Genomic DNA, 20126 nt, shown 5'->3' on the forward strand with positions numbered 1-20126 from the left:
GAACCCGACCAGTAAAGCAGCTACCTCACTCAGTTCTACTTAATATTAATGTGTTAGTTGAACGCACTTTTTTTTTTTACTAATGCATGAAAGTGATGAAAACTTGAAAATAAAATCTAGAAATTGGATTCATTCGGATTTTATCTTATTAAATTACTTAATGATATTTACCATTCTTTCCCTCTATACTGAAGTTAGCTCCCGAAGACCCCCTCCACCTCTCTTCCATCCTCCCAGGTGAACGCGCCTCGTCGTCGCCTGATTCGTCTGTACCAATCACAACACGTCCTCCACCGTTGCCACCGTTGGCGCTACATTTGAAAATTGATCTTCCTGGGAATATCGTCAGACATCACCACTGGTCATAACCCTGGATTCCTTACCTGTTGCAACACTGCGGGAGTGAGTCGCTTGGTCCCTTCCTTCTCAGATTAATGGGAACTGTGCACTTTGTAATTTAAGACGATTTTCTTGTAGATAAGAGAGTGTGGGCTAGAGACGGGCTGTAAAGGATAGATGTGACAATTTCAGTTAAGTTTGGGTATTTGTGCATGTCCACAGGTTTTCTCTTAAAACCTTTGCAAATTTCATGCAAATTTTGTCATGTGTGATGGTGTAGACTTTACCTGAACATTCGCGGTTTTGTGTCTGTAGAATTACGTACATAACATGGCGTTGGAAGATAACACGTCTGTTTTTTGGAAAAAAAATACTTGTTTTTTTAGAAATGTCTTGAAATTCACTGGAGATGGAGGAAATCGAGTTTTTTTTTCGTGAAAATCTTCTCACTACATTTATGTTTTATATAATATTATCATCAAACTCTGAACTTAATGATTTAGTGAGTTCGACTTTTGGTACAGTTTCTTGTTGAAAGATTTTGAAGATATAGATCATCATAGGCCAGATGTAGTGACGTAAATATGACGTAGAACTTTTTTTTTTTACTGACAATTTGTCATTTAATGTATCATTTTATGTATGTTTAAAGGAACTGATTCTTACTCACTCTGCCCAACACGTCTCTGCGTTTTTGAAGATATTTTTGAAGATATTTTTTTTTCAGAACTTTTTAAGATAAAGCTGTATGGGTTGCACGTATCTTAGACCTTAAATCACTCACGATACTGTATCATCAAAGTGATAGTGGGCCCCCTTTCGTAACACCCCCCTCATTAAAAAGGGTGTCTAAAACTTGAATCTTTGATAATATTCATATTTTTTTTTTTTGGGGGGGGGGGTCGTAATTAAGAATGATGGAATGTTTATAACTAGAAATGATGACAGCTTCGTATGACGGACACTTGAGCAGCGAATGAAAACGGTAGCGCTCTCCCTGACGCTCTCTCCCTGTGGTTGACTCACAGAGACCACAGTAAACGAGAACGTGTTAACGCTCTGAAGAAAAACATGTTCTGAATGGAAAAGAACATCGCGTTCAGTGGAGAACATACACGCAGGCAGACAAGCAGTGATCCAGAGTCCAGCAATGATACGTGGCAGACTTTCATTAGGTGCTCCGTTTGCCTCGCTGTACTTGTCTGGTGTATTAATCATAAACCAAGAGCATGAATAACATCCCAACAACATCCAGAGCACTCACAGTGTGACAACAGATCAGGACGACAGCGGCTGAATGAGCGAGAGGTTTAAGGACAAGATGGACGAGGCTGGAGAATGGATCCTAACTGTTTGGTTCTCAGACGAGGCTCGCTCACACCTCCGTGGCGTTGTCAACACTAGGATTTGTGTCGCTACCGCAGCAGAACAACTTTAACACGTCGCTTTGCAGACGGAAGCACAGTGGGTAGTAATATCGCTTGTGATCGGGAATCCATTTTTATGTTTTCGCGTTTGGTGACTGTGGTTAGAATGTATATCACATCAATATGATATAATGTGTTGGATATTTTCCCCGTCTCTATTCTTTCATTGTTGATACGATGTTAAAACAACGTGTTAGAATGGTAAGTCAGTTTTAGATTTCCTTGGAAAAGTTCGATTGATATTGAAAAATTTAAAAGTTTGCTTCATAAAGAGTTTGGTAGTCCGAAAATTGTTTTATTGAAGTTAGAATATTCTTGCATTTTAAATCTCATGCACGCAAATGAAGCCTTTCCATGTCATGTAATGGTAATACATTATCATAATTTTTTTTCAACCGAATATCCTAACGATGTAAGTACGACAGAATGACCCATGAACACGATCTACGACCCTTGGATATAATAGTCAGTCTGATGACCTGTCATATTAGACCAAAATCATTATACTCACGGGTCGTACCTGACCCTTAGGGTAAACCATCAAGGAACGTACCGTCGCACTCAAGGGTCGCACCGTCGTGATCAAGGGTCGTGCTGTCGCACTCAAGGTCGTGCCGTCGTGTTCAGGGGTCGTACCGTCGTTCACTGGTTAACATGTCGGGCGTCATGGATGCCCCGGGTCACACGCTTCAGCAACAGTACACACTTGTAGACTCGTTTATTAATACAATCATTTCACGTGTTGGTGTACCTCTTCCTGGGTACGGAGGTCCAGTGTACCGTTCTAGGTAGTGTAGTAGGTACCTAGCAAGTGTGTAGTGTACCTCTTTTTGGGTTCGGAGGTCCAGTGTACCGTTCTAGGTAGTGTAGTAGGTACCCAGCAAGTGTGTAGTGTACCTCTTTTTGGGTTCGGAGGTCCAGTGTACCGTTCTGTGTCGTGTATGTACCCAGCAAGTGTGCAGTGTACCGCAGCAACGTCCGAGCAATTCTTTCGTAAACCTTTTAGTATTTTGGAGTACGGTACACCTCGGCGATCATGATCCTGTACCACTACGGTACATGATGACCTAATCTCCTCTGCTCACGACGGTACAGGGCGATCTGATCTCTGCTCACGACGGTGCAGGGGGATCTGATCTCTGCTCACGACGGTGCAGGGGGATCTGATCTCCTCTGCTCACGACGGTACAGGGCGATCTGATCTCTGCTCACGACGGTGCAGAGGGATCTGATCTCCTCTGCTCACGACGGTACAGGGCGATCTGATCTCTGCTCACGACGGTGCAGGGGGATCTGATCTCCTCTGCTCACGACGGTAGGCTGGTTGACCTGACCCCCTCACGTCTGCTCCTGTCTCATGCCTTACTGCCACACTCCCCTAACTCTTACAGACTAGACTTTGGCTTACTCTAGCACCTACTTACCTTACTACGTCTACTTACCTTGCTACTGTACTGCTATTCCTTACCTTAAACCTAGAGTCTAACCTTTGGTTTCCCCTTATACCTACCAACCACCTCGCCTTAGTCAGATACACTCGCTCCAGCTCTGGTGTACTCGCAGTGCCTCCCACGATCCACTCGACGTACACTCGGACACACATTCTCAGAGGGGCTCGTGCAGCTCTCCCGTGTACTCGCGTGACACAGTTGCGTCCATAAATCATGGCCTGAAGTAAGAGTCACAGCTGGAATTCATCTGTTACTTCTCCATCTCTTTCCTTTCTCTCTTACGTTCCCTCTGCCTGTCTCTCTTATTGCCTCTTTCACGTTCTCGATATCCTACACGTATTCCACGAAATGTCCGTTACAACTACATCCGTCCATTTGTCTCTCCGTCTCCCACGCTTTCCTCACTCCACTCCACACCCACTCTCCTAGCTCCTCCCCACGCAAGTGGTCTCCGTGCATCATCCATCCATCCCTGACCTTCCGCGTTCAACTCTGTCGTTCTCACTTTAGAGATGAAGAAGAACAGTGACCAGTGTTGTTGTCCCTCTCATCCTTTCAGCTACTGTTCTCACTCTGATCACCTGGTCCAGTGCAGCCTCGCTTCCCCCGTGCCCCTCTGCTTCACTAACACCACCTCTTCTTCACCAGTGATACCAATCGTACTCTCCAGCAGCTGGAAACACCTCTCTGAATTATCGAATGCTAACGCGGGAGTTAAACAATCAATGTCACTTTTATATTAACGTTTTCTTTTTTATTTTCCTGTCTTCCAGACGTGGCGCGTTACTGATCATGACCGTTTTCTGTTTCTAATCTTCGTCCTGCACTGATATCCACACTACACTGATATTTCTACCCTTGTACTACCTGTGTATCACATATGAACGACCTGAAGCCTTAATTACCCTGAAACTCCTCTTCCTCGCAGACACAGGAGCTACAAGACCAGCTCTTTCCCTAAGCGACACATCTCACATGCTTCTCCCAGTACATAGACAGAGGCAGCCCCAAATTGCTCCCACAATGCGCAGTCTTCAACGATTAATATCTATAAAGTTATTGTACTTTTCATATAGTGCAACAAAGAAACTCGAACTGTGAACAGATTGATAAAGAATGGCCTCTTTGAACCAGCTCTCCGGCGGGAGATGAGACTAGAGACACAGACGTTCTTGTTCAGCCACAGAACCTGGTGACGGGAGACCACACCAGCGTCTGTGGCTCAACGCATTTCCCCCCCTCAAATGAAGCGATTCACTCTGCTTCACCTGGGATGGTTCAGCGTCAGCCTCTTGAGTACGACGATACAACGCTTTCACTCGACGGTATAATCCTTGAGCACGGCGGAGCAACCCATGGGTATATGATGGCGTGTCCTTTGTCCTTATCTTTAAGAGCCAAAGGGTACGTCATCTTACCTGAAGGTCGCGCTGTCATGCTCAAGGCTCATGCCGTCGCGCAAAAGGGTCGTACCGTTGTGATCGAGAAGTCTGAGACATGTTTCGATTAACCTAGTTATTGTCTTGGATGAAAGGTGTGTTTACATACAAGTGGAGAGGCGTGTCTCGCAAGGTTGATGACGATAGGTTCACACAGAGGAAGTCGCTGAGTGAATGGCATCACAGATAATAGGTTGACACTGTTGATAATACTGACAGTAGACTTCAGGGGTTGGATACATCCGTCAAGCAGTGGTCATTGAAGGTTCCCGTAACAACAACATCAGTAAACCGATTTTGGGTTTGGTTCGCTGTTCCTTGTTGCGGTCCGACGAATGTTCTCTCCTCCTCCTTGTTGTGACCTCATACAGTTGTTCGGTAATGTTCAAAATCACAGGCACCAACACTATCAAGGTGGCTTGGGTAATATCTACGCGGAACTGTAGCCACAAACACGGGTTATTTACATGGTAATAAACTCCGTCACTTTGGATGTAAATCAACAACTGTAACACAGCTGCAACTGTCACATGATCGAGTTCCAAATGTAACGTAACGCTGGATGTCGGAGATGGCCCTCTGTCAACAGAGTCTGGTTGAGCCAAACACCGAGTGTCTTCAGCCACGTTATCCACCACTGCCACACAAAGGACCCGCTGAACTCACTTAAAGGAAAAGGAACTTTATTGGTTTGGGAAGGAACCATCACTTTTCCACAGAGGTCGTCCACTACTTGAGGACAATGGCCCAGTAGATTATGTTGAAGAGGACCAGGAGTGCCAAGACGAGGGCCCGCGCCCCCAGGATGATCTTCTCGTAGAGGGGTCTGGGGGGCGGGGTGGCATCCAACGACCCGCAAGAGGTCGATTGTTTCACACACAGGTCTAAGCCCCACCAGCTGGAGCTTGGTTCCTCCACGTCCGTTGGCCGAGGGGCCTCTGCTCCACCCACCTTCACCTCAGCTTCAGAAGGATGGACTGTGTTGGATGACGAAGATTTCTCGGATGGCGCCGGCGACGCAGATATCTTTTTGGCACCTGAGGGGTCTTTGGAGGTGGGTTCCCACTCCCTCACTCGGTCAATCACGGTGTGGAGGACGATGATGATGAAGATGAAGAAGATGCTTGAGAGAAGCCACACGTCCACCATCTTGAAGTAGGAGGTCTTGGGCAACGAGGATGAGGCCTGGAATGACACGGACAATAAGGGATCCACAACATGTAATTTGCCTCACCTACATTATCCTAGTCTTCCTCTCGGTAAGTTAAACTAACGTGTCAGAAGCCAGCAAGACTCTACAGAAATGTCATCATACTCGAGCGAATACTCAATATTATCATTCATCATGGTGCCCATTATGTAGGGAGACACTGCTAAACGCGTCTTCACTACGCTTAATAAACCAAGATCAAATTCATCTTTGACAAACCCGTCCACCACGTCACACTCGCTGTACTACTGAAGCCTCAAATGTATCGTTACGTGTGAAGCAGTTCGGAACTTGTTCGAACAAAACCATCCTCGTGGTCAAGAAAGCAACTGTATAATCAAGCCCAGTCATATATAGAGAGCCTTATGTACTATTTCGTAGCCTGGGTGAGGCGTGGCGAACCTTACCTGCGTGTACAGTGTGGCCATGACCAGCAGGGAGGTGAGGGAGGCTAAGACCCGGACTTGGAAGTTGAAGGGCGTGAAGTAGAGTGTGAGGTAACTGATGACCAGCAGCAGGAGGGACGGGATGTACACGTTCATGATGATGAACCCCGACCTTCGCAGCAGCTGCACTGTGGAGCATATCACTGTTTACTTATACATGTTATGGTAGGTATGACAATACAGCAGTGCTTAGTGTATGTACACAGAGTAAGATACAGTTATACACCTGAGGACGTAAGAATAGACACTGAAGCTGAGGAAACACACACACACACACACACACACACACACACACACACACACACACTCTTAAGAGACAGATCTGTGTCGTTGGGAGTCAGTCATATAAGATGGTGGAACGTAAGAGGCAAGTAAGGGAACAACATAATACCGTATCATCCATGCATGATAATCCATTTCTACCTCCCTCTCTTCATAATACCTGTATCATCCATGCATGATAATCCATCTCTACCTCCCTCTCTTATATGACCAAAAAAAAAATTGGATTTCTTATGTTTATCTATCTTGTTTAGATGTTGACCAAGGTAGTTTCCGTTCCTGGATGTGTAATGCGATGACACACTTGTTTTTAACAGTGAAAGAAGAATGTACGTGACAGTGTCTTGCTCTGAGTATGAAGTAACCTTAACTCGCTACTGAACAAGTGTCGTAGCTTTGGATGATACTGACTTTATTATGTGGAAATTAAAGATAAGCTTCGTAACGATGATACAGTAGGATTACTTTACCTCCCTCCCAGTGCAGGCGCCGGAGCTTACACCAGAGACTTTTTACGACCGGTTGGAAGACATTTGTATTGAACATAATTCGATAATAATGTAATTCAAAACACCGCTGTCGAAGTGGAGGGGGAGGTGGAATTCCCTTCCACTAGTGTCCTGATGGTCGTGTCTTGATGCTGTTTTTGTTGAGAAATCTGCTCGTGACTTGAAGACATTAGACTTCGTAAATGTAGTAAACGTAGTGTTTGTAACAAACGAGGATTTTGTCAATATTGGCAGTCGAGGATTGGCCTTTATGATGCTAATAAACTTATGCATGAAAGTGAACATCAGAATAATGTGTCCATTACTGAAAATAGGAAAAGAAATCCTTAAAGAATTATATTGTTTTATCGGAAGCAAGAGAGTCATTACTGAACCAGTCAACTGGGCCATTACTTACGCAAACCAGCGACTTGGTTCAGAACATTGAAGCCATGGCAAAAATCAGTAATACTTTATTCATCGTCACCATTGTTCATATCCATTATTAACGGGGGAGAATATTTTGCGACATAGGTCAAAATACACTGTCAACGAGAAACAGAATCAAAGACAAAGGAATAAAAAGGAATTCAAACACTAACGGGCCAGTCAGTCCTTTCCAGGTTGTCTGCGTTCATGGAGAGAAATATATGTATCATGTTCTCAAACTTATCTATAGTACTGCTTTCAACCACCCTAATTGGTGATTTGGTGATTCATTCTGTAAGCTAATAGTCCTGTTGAAGACGATATATTTCGCCTCACTCTAGGAAAGACGTTGGCCCAGGGGTCTGTGACCCGTACCACCATATATCATGTTCTCAAACGTATCTATAGGTACTGCATTCAACCACCCTAATTGGTGATTTGGTGATTCATTCTGTATGCTAATAGTCATGTTGAAGACGATATATTTCGCCTCATTCTAGGAAAGACGTTAGTTGGCCCTGCACGGGTCTTGTGTCCGTTACTACGAGTAAAATCAGATGACTCAAGCCTTAAGTAGCCTGTTAGATGGAGATTATAGAGACCTTTGATAATACTGAACACCTGTATTAGATCATCTCTTAACCTCTTCTCTCAGCTTAATAGAGTTAAAGTCGCTTACTCGGCTCTTATAGGATTTATTTCTCGTTCCGGGAACCATCTTGGTAGATCGACGCCGTACGCTCACATTCTGTCTGTTTATTTTCAAATAATGACCAAAACTGAACACAACATCCAGGTTGGGGCAGTAACTGTGTCTTGTAAAAAGTGTGGGTGATTTCCCTAGACTTAAATTCGAAAGCCCTGCCTAACCTTTTTTTTTTTTTTTTTTTTTGTCATTCTTACTGCTTCTGCCTATTGTTTACCTGGGTTTAGGTCGCCAAAGATTATTACACTCAAGTCCTTTTTCCTCATTTATCTTTTGAAACTCTACAGGTTCCTACTGTAAACTGACATCGTTTTTATTACCGATATGTAAAACCTTGCATTTATCGATATTGAAATTCATTTGCCACGTATGAACCCAGTCCATTAATTTGTTTATGTAGTTTGAAGTTGCAGACGTTTCATTTCAGTTATAGATTTATTTCCCATTTCAGTAACGTCTGCGAAATTCGGTATCTTACAATGCAGCCCATACCAATATAATTAATGTGTATGCGAAATAGAATAGGTCCTACGACTGTTTCCTATGGCACACCACTTGTAACGTGTAACCATCCTGATCAGAACCTGATCATTAATCATTACTCTTTGTTTACAATCAGTCAGTCAGTCAGCCAACCTCCCAACAACCGAGGTACAACCCGTCTGTACCGTGTGACTCGTAACCTTTAACGCGGGACTTTATCAAATGCTGTTTTGAAAAACTAAATTGATGACATCACCACACCTGCTTTACTTTCAACATACATGTACCTGTTGTTGATGTCCCGGTGTGTGTGTGTCGACAGTGACCAGCTCTCAGACCTGTTTCACTGGCTGTCACAGTATCGACTAGGGTCGGCTCTCAGACCTGCCTGTTCAATGGCTGTGTCAGCGTGTCCGATAGTAGCCAATGTCACGTCTGATATACACCCCATAGATTTCCACTCCATAGTCGATAGTATAATAAGCATCTCCCCAGTTTACATAATTTATATAAAATCTACAACCTTGATTTATAGTATACATTTAACATGCACGCCCTCTGAATGATATGCTCTTCCCTAATGGGGATTATATACATAATACGCACTCCCAGAATGATATATTGTAGAGTGTTTGTGTATGAGGAAGGCCGACGTAGAAACTGTCTTAAAGCTGCCTATATTAAGTATGTGTCTTCAGTGTTGTCGGGCCAAGTAAACAACACAGTGGTTAACCAGGTACTTTTTTGTTTATTCCAAGGAACATGTCCACACTGCTGTAATTACGTTTATAAGAGTGTTTATGTTTGTATGGTTTATAAAGTTAACAACACGTCAGCCACAAACAAAGCATATTTTCATGCTAGTTTTGAATGTAATATTTTATGTGTTTATTTGGTGCTTTCTATTTGTTGCATTTGATATTAATTAAAAAAAAAATGAGTTTGGAGCGTGAGTGGAAGTGGTCGGGCAGCAGGCCGTAGTGAATGTAGGTTAAGCTAGGCTGCGTTCCACCTCCCTACCACTCCCTCACTTTCGCATATCAACAAGTAATAGTGTTTCCTGTGAAGTTGTTGCCAGTGTTGTGGCTGACTGTTGGTGATATATTCTGTAGGCCAGAAAATAAATTGGAATGAAGAATCTACCGCAAGCTTGTACAATAAAACAAACATTGTCTGTTCAGATATTTTTGAATATTTAAGACAGCAGATTTATTCTAATGGTTTGAAGGATAAAGGGGTAAAAAAAATAAAGCCTGTTTTAGCCATGCATGTAGACCATTCTACACTGACGAAGACAAGTTATGCTACAATAGAACACACCGGAATGGTGATGGGCCAAAGGTAAGTGCTATTCTATTGTTTACACGGCAGCAGAAACTTTTCTGAGTCAGGTGATATGCAAAATGTAACAACTTTTCATACTGGTTGGATGTACTGTTCAGCAGACGTTGTTCGTATGATAAATGAGAAGAAATATATCTATATACAGATCATTGCAACTGTCTCAGTGAGAAGCGAGCGTCCGTTGTGTTGAAGTTGTACTTAATAAACCATCTAGGTCGGTGTTGTTTGTCCATGGGTGTTGCCATATGTCCACGGGTATTCAAGCATAGTCAGCAGTGAGAATAAACATGACATGTATAGCAGTAGGTGGAAGGAGTGCATCGTAGGTATAATCATAGCTGGGGCAAGTGCAGATTAGACTAATGATAATGACTGGGTTGTGTATGTTCTGGGGATGATGAACGCATATCATATACTAGCCCTAAGAAATATGAAGGTTACTGAGACCAAAGGACCTGTGATTTATGCCAGACATGTTCCGAGTGCATACCAGACCTTCTGACACCGATACAACAGGTCATGATTATGTTAACAGGCCACCGTGGGCGTCACCCTGACCCCCCACACACACCCTTGATGCAAACGGTATCCTTGAGCGTCCCCCCTCCATTATCTTCGTTTTCTATTAATGAAACACTTGGCCTCCGCTACATACGCTCGAAGTATGCTATCCGCCTGGTCAGGGACGACTTAGTACCTCAAGGCCGAGAGTGCTACATTTCATTCTCGAGGCTCGTATGAATTTATCTTGTACTCGTCAGTCTGGTATATTTATGATAGCGGCAGCGAAAGTACTTAACATTCCTACTGAATAATGGAAGGGTCAACTACAGAGGGAATGACCTGTTTGGCCATCAGTGAATTGTGTGGTGTGTGACATACCCGTCCCAGGCGAGTTAGTTGCGTTAGTGATGTATGGGAGTGATCAGGCGTAACCTAGATAGGATATCTACGTCAGCTATAGGGCAGGAACAGATGCTACAGATAGAGTTATATGACAAGATAATGTGTGACTGTCATCAGGTTTCATAGACAGTATCTTGTCACTAACGAGACGAGAAGTGCATCGGTAGCGAGACGTGAACTGCGTCGGTGGCGAGACGTGAGCTGCGTCGGTAGCAAGACGTGAGCTGCGTCGGTAGTGAGACGTGAGCTGCTTCGGTAGCAAGACGTGAGCTGCGTCGGTAGCAAGACGTGAGCTGCGTCGGTAGTGAGACGTGAGCTGCTTCGGTAGCAAGACGTGAGCTGCGTCGGTAGCAAGACGTGAGCTGCGTCGGTAGTGAGACGTGAGCTGCTTCGGTAGTGAGACGTGAGCTGCTTCGGTAGTGAGACATGAGGTGCCTCGGTAGTGAGACGTGAGGTGCTTCGGTAGCGAGACGTGAAGTGCGTCGGTATTGAGACGTGAGGTGTATTGTTAACGAGACGTGAGCTGTGTTTGTACCACAAACGCCCTACCACGACGGCTATCTGAGATCATTGGTTCGAGAAGCTTAAAAAGAGAGAAAAAATAATCCAAAAGCATTCCTATAATATCGAAAGATATCTGTTCCCAAAATAAACTCTCTCTCTCTCTCTCTCTCTCTCTCTCTCTCTCTCTCTCTCTCTCTCTCTCTCTCTCTCTCTCTCTCTCTCTCCATCCCTCCGCCAAAAAAACAGTAGCACTACGCGTCAAATATCTGAGGTGATTTGTGTTCTCGTCATCCTCAGAGATAAACTCTGGGGGTTCCTTTCGCGGCGGTTGACACCTGAAGAGTTAAATGACAGGTAAGGGGGGAGGGGGAGGGGGAGGGGGGGTCAGTGTTGGCGTCTTGTGAGGGAGGGGGGGGGGGAGGGGAGGGGGGGGAGTTAACTCTTGATGAAGACGGAGCAGGGACGTGAGACTTACAGCAATAAGATATTGTCTCATAATGCACCTCCACTCTCATGTTAACATGTCCTTTAACCCTCAAGTTATGATGCCCCTCAACCCTCATGTTAATATGTCCTTTGCCTTCCTTTTAAGATGCCTTATACCTTCATGTTAACATGTCCTTTACCTTCATGTTAAGTTGACCTATACCCTCATGTTAACATGTCCTTTGCTTCATTTTATGATGCCTTCTACCCTCATGTTAACATGTCCTTTAACCTCAAGTTAACATGCCCCTCAACCCTCATGTTAGCATGTCCTCTAACCTCAAGTTAACATGCCCCTCAACCCTCATGTTAGCATGTCCTCTAACCTCAAGTTAACATGCCCCTCAGCCCTCATGTTAAGAGGGTTTTGTGATTAGCGTTAACATCAACAGAGTGGGAAGCCGTGAGCAACTTGTGTGATAACTCACCAAGTTGCTGAACAACTTGTTCGGCTTAAAAGTTGTCCCGTAAATTGTTCTTAATGCTACATCATGACTGTGTTCTCTCTCTGCCATTCCCTGGGACCGAAATCTTGCCATATTCCCGATACAAAACTACAGTTTTCGTTCACATTATCTAACAATTAGATTTCCAAAGCGAAAATTACAAAGAAATGATGAAATGTTTCAAGAAAGACATTTGTATAGATACAGTGATACTGTATTCCAACAGTGATTCATCTTCACAGACATAAGGTTCAGCTTACAGGAAAACGTTAGAAAACGGGTTGAACCCATATTTTACCTGTACCTTTATTTTCCTGGAGTCTTCAGCCTGAAAGCAGAATGTAGTGTCATATTCTTGGGCTGTCTGAATCGAACTAAACTTGTTTTAAGGTCATCACCTTTTACGGAGAAAGGCAGGACTAAAATGATATACTGATGTCTCTATAATAAAGCTTCTATGATCAGTAATTATCACATACTGAGGACGACCTCAGACTGATGTAAGTTCGGAATCTATGTCGTAAACTTATCTTAGAGATCAGTCGCTCCCTATCTTAGTCCAGCAAGGCTGACATAGGGCTGATGTTGATCGAGCCTTTCATGTGTCTTCTCACCAGCCTTGTGGGATAACTTGAATCACATAACACTACACACTACTCAACTTAGTGTTGAAAAAAGGTGAGGTACGCTAAAGTTTCTTTACTGAGGGAGATTTACCCCTGGTGCCCTGAGAATCAGTGCATCGCTAGTGATCTTATCTGCAATCCTGGAAGGCTTTGCCTGAGGCGTGGAGGGTACCCACGGCCCCACACAGTCCCACAGCCCCGCCAGACTCTGACCACAGCAGCGTGTCCACAGCCACGGAGATATTGCTCACAGCCCCACAGGCGCTCTGTTTATACCTCCAGAGGGTTCTGCCCACAGAAGGGTGGGTATCCACGCCCTTACAGAGCCCATCCCCTAGCACGGGAGGGCCCTGCCCACTGCCCTACAAAGGCCTGCCCAAAGATCTTCCCACAGCACCAGCGGCTAATCAACCAAGTAGTCAAGTAATACTCACACTTAACGACCATGACGGCGAAGTCCCGGTCGTTGTGGAAGTCGATGTTGACTTTCCCGACGAAGTACTCGACGAGCTGCGGCTTGCCCTGGTAGATGGCCGTGGTGGCCACTTCGTTGAACACCAGCAGACGTGAGGACGCCGACAGCATCGTCAGCTCCAGGTGGCAGTACTGTCAGGAGCGAGAGGTGTTGTGTTAGTGAGAGAAAAAATTCAAAATTCAGCTTTTATTTCGGAAGACATTGAGTCAAATCCACACTGAGATCGTCCTACAAGGAACCACACTCTTAGAAGAGGCAAACCTGACCACCATTAAGATGGCTGTAATGAGCAATAGATTTCTGATGAAATTAGACCCCCAAGTGTACCCATGACGATCCATATCCTTGGTTGATTTTGGCTATACTTGACCACTGAGGATAGAACTAAGACGGTAACCCTCTTGGAAGAGGCTACACCTATTCTCATGGTCTAATGGTCTCTGCTTCTCTCTTCTCCAGTAGCCAGAGACCAGAATCGGACCCTCTCCTCCCATGCCAGTAGGTCCTCCAGAAACAAAAGCATACAGCTAAGTTTGGACTGTATGCTTTTGTTTTTTGGTAGACGCTCATGGGAGGATATGGGAAGGACGGATAAAACAATGGATCTGATGGTCCATAGTAAGGTTCTCTGCGGTCATTATCTTATCTGTAATTGAGACGGTATAGCAAAGCAGATGACATTTCCCCACCCACATCTCCCTCTGGCTTAACATCATGAAAAAAAAGCACCAGGTTGTGTAGAGAAAATATACTTCCACGGGTATTTTATAGGAAAGTGTGTACAGGAAAATGTCTTCTATTTCATGTTATTTTGTCGGAATTAGTCAGTGTTTTGCAAACATCCATCAGATATCCTTAGTGTTGGCACCCTCATAGTGAGATTGAGTTTACATCTCTTATGCTTATATTCATGATGATTCATCCTGAACGACGGAATGAGTTTTGTTGCTCGTCTCTGAGTTCGTACTAATATTTCTTCATCTTTGACCAAATTGTGTGACCAAAAGAATTAAACAACTTATAAGATCTGACTCAGGAGTTATAATGAGTATTGTATCCTTCGTTGTCTGGTTTATATTTCTAGGTATGACGTAACATCCTGTTGGTTCTGTTGCACGCCCCTGGGTACTGCAGTCGCAATTTAAGTTACTACTGATCCATGGCTCCTTTTTTTTTTTTCTGATAGTTTACCGAGCATATTCATGATTAATATTTCCGGTACATGAATGGATCACTTTGCATTACCTTACGATGAAATCCACTTGCCGTGTCTCTCTGACCATTCCATCATGTTGTCTAAATCACGATGAATATTGGAGCAGCCTTTCTCTGTGACCTGTGGTATTCGCGTCATGTGAAGCCGGTCAAGCGCTTCTGCCTTTAATACCTCGCGTTCTTCCCTGACCGTGAGCTAGCTAGCTGTCCTCTCGCGGTTTTTATTCTATCAACAAATCTTCCAAGTAGTAGTTATGGCTTTTCTGAAGTCCTGAAATACTTATTTGAAGGAATTTTTGGAGTCAAAGTTAAAATTTATAAAACTTTAAAGAATTATGTTTGATTCTTTAGACATAATCATTACGTTCAAAACTCATGTTGATAATCGATTATCTTTTTAATATCCTCAAAAAAATTCAATGACATTGTCTCTGATTATTGTCTCCAGCAATTTTTCTTGTACCGAAGTAGTCTGATACGATGGTAGTTTGAAGTGTACTTATTTTCTTCTTTTTCTCTCTCTTTTTTTTTTTTTTTTTTTACATTAGCAAGTGTCTAGTCTTTTGGCACTTTCCGTCTTGTAGAAATTTAGGAAAAATTTCTCATCTGGAATGGTATAGTATATGTCAGCTTCGGTATTCTGAGCCGGATACCACCTGGGATCATTTGACTTGTTCGTATTTGACTGTTCTAAAGATTCTGTCAAATACTTTATGGCATTCATTATTTTGTGTCTAATTTTTCATTACCTTTGGCTAGTAATACGTTTTGTCTAGGTGATAGATCTCTGACATATTTCATGGTGGATAATGATTCGAAATACTTGTACATGAAGGAAACCATTTCTTTATTGTCACCTCTTAATTAAAGGATCCCGTTTTTCTTCAGCTGGACTGATAGCATCAAATATTTTCTTTGTTTCTATATGTATTCAAATAATTGATTTACGTTTCCCTTTACGTTCAAATGATTTTCACATCTTGATTATTCATTTCGATTTTCTCTCTGTAATGTCTTTCTAATCTTATGTACATTTTATTGTACTGTTGGTTATCCTGTAAGCAGTATTTTTATGAAATTAATTTCCTTTGTCGTGTAATTTACTATTCTTCATGCGCCTTTTCCACATTTCTAGAGACTCTGTCTTCCTAAAGGGAAAGTACTCTATTCCTAAAGTTACTCCACATATTGACATCTGTATTCATGTGTGTACAAGCGTAATCCAGATAACGTTACCAGCGTCCTGACGTATTTAAGTCTGATGATATAATTTATGATTTGGTATCGTGATGTTGTTAGCTTCGAAATGGAAATGGTAGTGAATCCGATGATATCATGATCGGATTACCTAGTTTTACACCAACCTCACAGACGTTAATTAGATCCTCCTGTTCGTGCGCATCACTAAATCTAGAATTTTTAAACCTTCGTTTGGTGTCGGATTATCTAATTAAGATGAATTCTTCAACAGATTTAATCAAATTAGTCTATTACTCTCCCGGCCACCTGTCACCAGACCCCAGTTTTTGCTGGGGTTCTTCAAATCTGCCGAAACTGTTCCTTTTGTTTATACTAAAAACCTATCGTCCGTACACAGAGCAATATCGTCGTCTACACATTGTTTGACGGATCTACTAAATACTACCCGCGAAAACCTATTTTGGACGACTCGCTTTTACAGTAAACAATGAATCTTGTACGTCGACATTAAATTTTCTTACTCTGGCTACATCCAGGTCTCCTGACTCCGTGAATCATGACATCTCGAACACCTGGCTGTGGCAGACGAGCTTTACTGGAAACATAACTTCCTGGTGTTGCTGACTCTGCTCAAAACTGCCTGTTTGGGTAGCACTTGTTGCTGTGACATCAGGCCTCACTCCCAGCGCACATACTGTTCATTCGTAGCGTTTTAGGTTCATATTACAGATGGTGGTGTTTAGAAGGCTAATATATCACCCAGGAAGACAAGGTGCAGGTGTCGTATTTTCATGGGAGGAAAGGTTTCTTTCTTTCGTGTCCACACACTGCTGGGGGGGAAGCCGGAAGCAAGGTTAGGTTATTCCAACAGTTCTAGCATCTTCCAGGAGAGTGATTTTTGGTGGCTATCCAGCGGAATAGGAAGTGGGAAGCGAAGCCGAAAATAACAGGGAACACACAGAAATACCTTCTGTTATCTCTGGAGGTTAGGAAGCACTGCAGACGGGTCATGAACAAGACGATGTATACCAGGGGGGTAAACACAGGTGTCTGAGTAGAGGCAGGAGGGTAAGTTAGGGTAGGCAGTGTACGCCACCGTAGCCTAGTGTGTCGATAATGTTGGGGGTTTTCAAGTGTAGCAATGCCGGCCAACGCCGCCATAAAGTTAGTTCTCATCTCCTCTTTAAGGAAAGGTATTGATCCTCGACTGAAGTAGTGGAGGGTTGAACAGCTGTCAGTTCCGAACTCTGGTTTACTCAAGCGAGTTTCCCCTTCTCTCTACTCCATCATTACGGCACGACCATTGCTTCATGTCGTTCTCTCTGTTTGTTTTCATGTGTTTTACAACCCATCACATTTACAGAACCTCAGCCAGTCAGGCGCTGAACCAGGCCATCACCAAGGTCGATAAAACCTGTATAGTATGACATACAGGTGCGGACCACCGGTACTGTACGTGTAGTACATCCTTGTATGCGGACCACTGCTACTGTACGTGTAGTACGGGCCTTGTGTGCGGACCACTGGTACTATACGTGTAGTACGTCCTTGTATGCGGACCACTGGTACTATACGTGTAGTACGTCCTTGTACTTTTGTGCGGACCACTGGTACTGTACGTGTAGTACGTCCTTGTGTGCGGACCACTGGTACTGTACGTGTAGTACGTCCTTGTGTGCGGACCACTGGTAGTGTACGTGTAGTACGTCCTTGTGTGCGGACCACTGGTACTGTACATGTAGTACGTTCTTGTGTGCGGACCACTGGTACTGTACGTGTAGTACGTCCTTGTGTGCGGACCACTGGTACTGTACGTGTAGTACGTCCTTGTGTGCGGATCACGCGAGCACAAGCACCGCCATTGGTCGCACACAGACCAGTCAGACGGACCGACCCACAGACCGGACAAGCCCTTCGCCCACCAGACCCCACAGTGGCATTATCTCCACCACGAATGTGAGCCACACTTCTCTCAGTATCTTTCACAGTGGTTTTCCCCTCCCAACTTTTTTATCTTCATTGTGAGGTGGGGTTATTAAGGTACGTCCGGCTCATTATAAACGGAGACAAAAGCAATTATCCTGGTTCATTTGGGCCAATTATTTAGATCATTCTTTATTCATCCACCTCCTCTGGCGCACTCAGGGAGGCACCCACAGGTGAGAGACTCCACCACTCCCTCCTACTACTGCTGGTGGGGGCTTCAGTCCACACTATAAGATCTTGCAATAGTCAATAGCATTCCTGCACGTAAGAGCTGTATGGTGGCTGGCGGGGGAGTGTGTGTGTATGTGTTTGTGTGTTTGTGTGTGTGGTGTGTGTGTGTGTGTGTGTGTGTGGTGTGTGTGTGTGTAAGTTGCCTCAGGTGTTGTTCGGACGTGAGGTGCTGGCAGGTGAACTGGCTCGCTGATCCCGTGCCGTCCCTGCCTGAGTTGTGACTACTGCACACGCTTGCCTCACCCTAGGACATCCCTGTGTTTACGGAAGCGTCGTAAACGATGGCTGTTTCCAGAATACGATCACGACGGACGTGTTGATTCTTGTGAAGATAGACGTCGTCCATCCTGGACCCGTCGGGTTCAATACGAACATGATATCACGTCATGTAAACAAATCCTGATGTCTCATGGTAAAACATCGTATATGGTATTCTCTCAACTTCACGCAAACACCCTATTTCAAACACCACATGCTAGCATGGCTTGGCCTGCGTAGGTGCCTCCACGCAATAGCTTGGCCTGACGTGTGGTATACCTCTATGCACATAGCTTGGCCTGAGTGTGTAACCCTCCACTGTGGCCAGCATAGCTTGGCCTGACGTGTGGTATACCCTCCCTGTGGCCAGCATAGCTTGGCCTGACGTGTGGTATACCCTCCCTGTGGCCAGCATAGCTTGGCCTGACGTGTGGTGCCCTCCCAGCGCCCAGCATAGCTTGGCCTGACGTGTGGTATACCCTCCCTGTGGCCAGCATAGCTTGGCCTGGCGTATGTTTCCCTCCCTGCGCTCAGCATGGCTCGGCCTGGCGTGTGTGGTACCTGCCTCAGACCCATCCATGTCCTACCTCAACAAATTCCAACATATTTCCAGTATCACATTTTACCTTTCTTTTCCTTTTCTTTTTCTATCTCCAAAATATGAATTGGAGCCACAAACTGCAACACGGGCGTCGACTCTGCCCGCCTGCCAGCCTACAAAATAAATTGCCTGGCCAGCGTTCCTCCCCAGTGGGAGACGGTAGAGCGCGACCATCATCAGTCAATACCTCCATCGGTCCGCACAGCAAAAATGTAACGACAGATAAATGCTGTACGCCAGCGCGCCGAGCCGTGGCGGTGCTGCAGCTACGACAACATATTAGCCGCCGTTCTTTAGGTTACTCTGATGATTATGTCTGTAATGTCGAGTTCCGTCGCCACGACAACATATTAGCCGCCGTTCCTTTAGGTTATTCTGATGATTATGTCTGTAATGACGGGTTCCAACTGAGGATTCGTGATTCGGATACGTTAAGTTAGGATATATCAGGTTAGACTGGGTTAATGTGTCTCTCTCGTATGGATTTATTAGCTGTCAACTGGTAAAGGTGACTGGGCCACAATCTGGAATAAACATCACATATAAAAGAAAGCTCAAGAACTGGGTTGTGTATCTCATGTATGATCTTGACCAGGTGGTGTTTTGTGCAGTTGGTCTGCAGTGTTTCACGAAGGCCCTGTTCCAGGAGTGTGGAGGTACCTTTACCATTATAATTGGAGGAAGTTTTCCACTCGTAAGGCCCCCTATCTTTTGAACTTTCTCTACTATCACATAGATTCTTAAACTTTTGAATGCTGTCCATTCACACCACTTCATCATTCCGTTCATCTATATTCAACCCACATTCTTGTATCATAAAAGTATTTCTTCGAATCTTTTCCAACAGGTTCGTTGCTTAATTTCGTGCTATAGCTTCTAGTAGTTGTATCTTATTGTATCATCCGAGGAACTGTTGAACTGTTCACTGTTTTCCTCACCAAACTGGTTTAAAAACTTAAAAGTCGTCATCAGGTCACCCCTCACTCTTCTCTCTTCCATGATGGACTAATACATGGCCTCTTGCTTCTCCCCGTAACACTTCTCTTCATTCCTCTATCATCTTTGTTGCCATCCTCTGAACTTTGTCTATTTGATCTTTGTGTTTACATAAGTGAGGTGACCAAACTTGAGAAGCTCAGTATAGTTTT

The 20126-nt window shown here is 44.2% G+C and overlaps 2 protein-coding genes across 2 annotated transcripts in view; both read right to left on the reverse strand.

The window, feature by feature from the left end:
- LOC139760856 (uncharacterized) overlaps positions 1–20126 on the reverse strand; it is a 113862-nt gene that overhangs the window by 31679 nt on the left and 62057 nt on the right. The gene's annotated exons all lie outside the window — the stretch shown is intronic.
- LOC139760866 (uncharacterized) lies at positions 1235–18193 on the reverse strand. The gene is made up of 3 exons (XM_071684586.1): positions 13447–18193; positions 6274–6440; positions 1235–5841 (listed from the first exon to the last, which is right to left on the reverse strand). The coding sequence occupies exons 1-3, from the start codon at positions 13595–13597 to the stop codon at positions 5386–5388; spliced, it is 774 nt and encodes a 257-aa protein (XP_071540687.1). The 5' UTR covers positions 13598–18193; the 3' UTR covers positions 1235–5385.

Source organism: Panulirus ornatus, chromosome 3 (genome assembly GCF_036320965.1).
Source record: "Panulirus ornatus isolate Po-2019 chromosome 3, ASM3632096v1, whole genome shotgun sequence".
NCBI classification, from domain to species: Eukaryota; Metazoa; Arthropoda; class Malacostraca; order Decapoda; family Palinuridae; genus Panulirus; species Panulirus ornatus.

Coding starts and splice junctions, on each gene's coding strand:
- LOC139760866 (XM_071684586.1), bottom strand. CDS start 13,597: ATGCTGTCGGCGTCCTCACGTCTGCTGGTGTTCAACGAAGTGGCCACC. Junction 6,441..13,446: donor CGCCGTCATGGTCGTTAAGT/GTGAGTATTACT, acceptor TATGCTCCACAG/TGCAGCTGCTGCGAAGGTCG. Junction 5,842..6,273: donor TGGCCACACTGTACACGCAG/GTAAGGTTCGCC, acceptor GTGTCATTCCAG/GCCTCATCCTCGTTGCCCAA.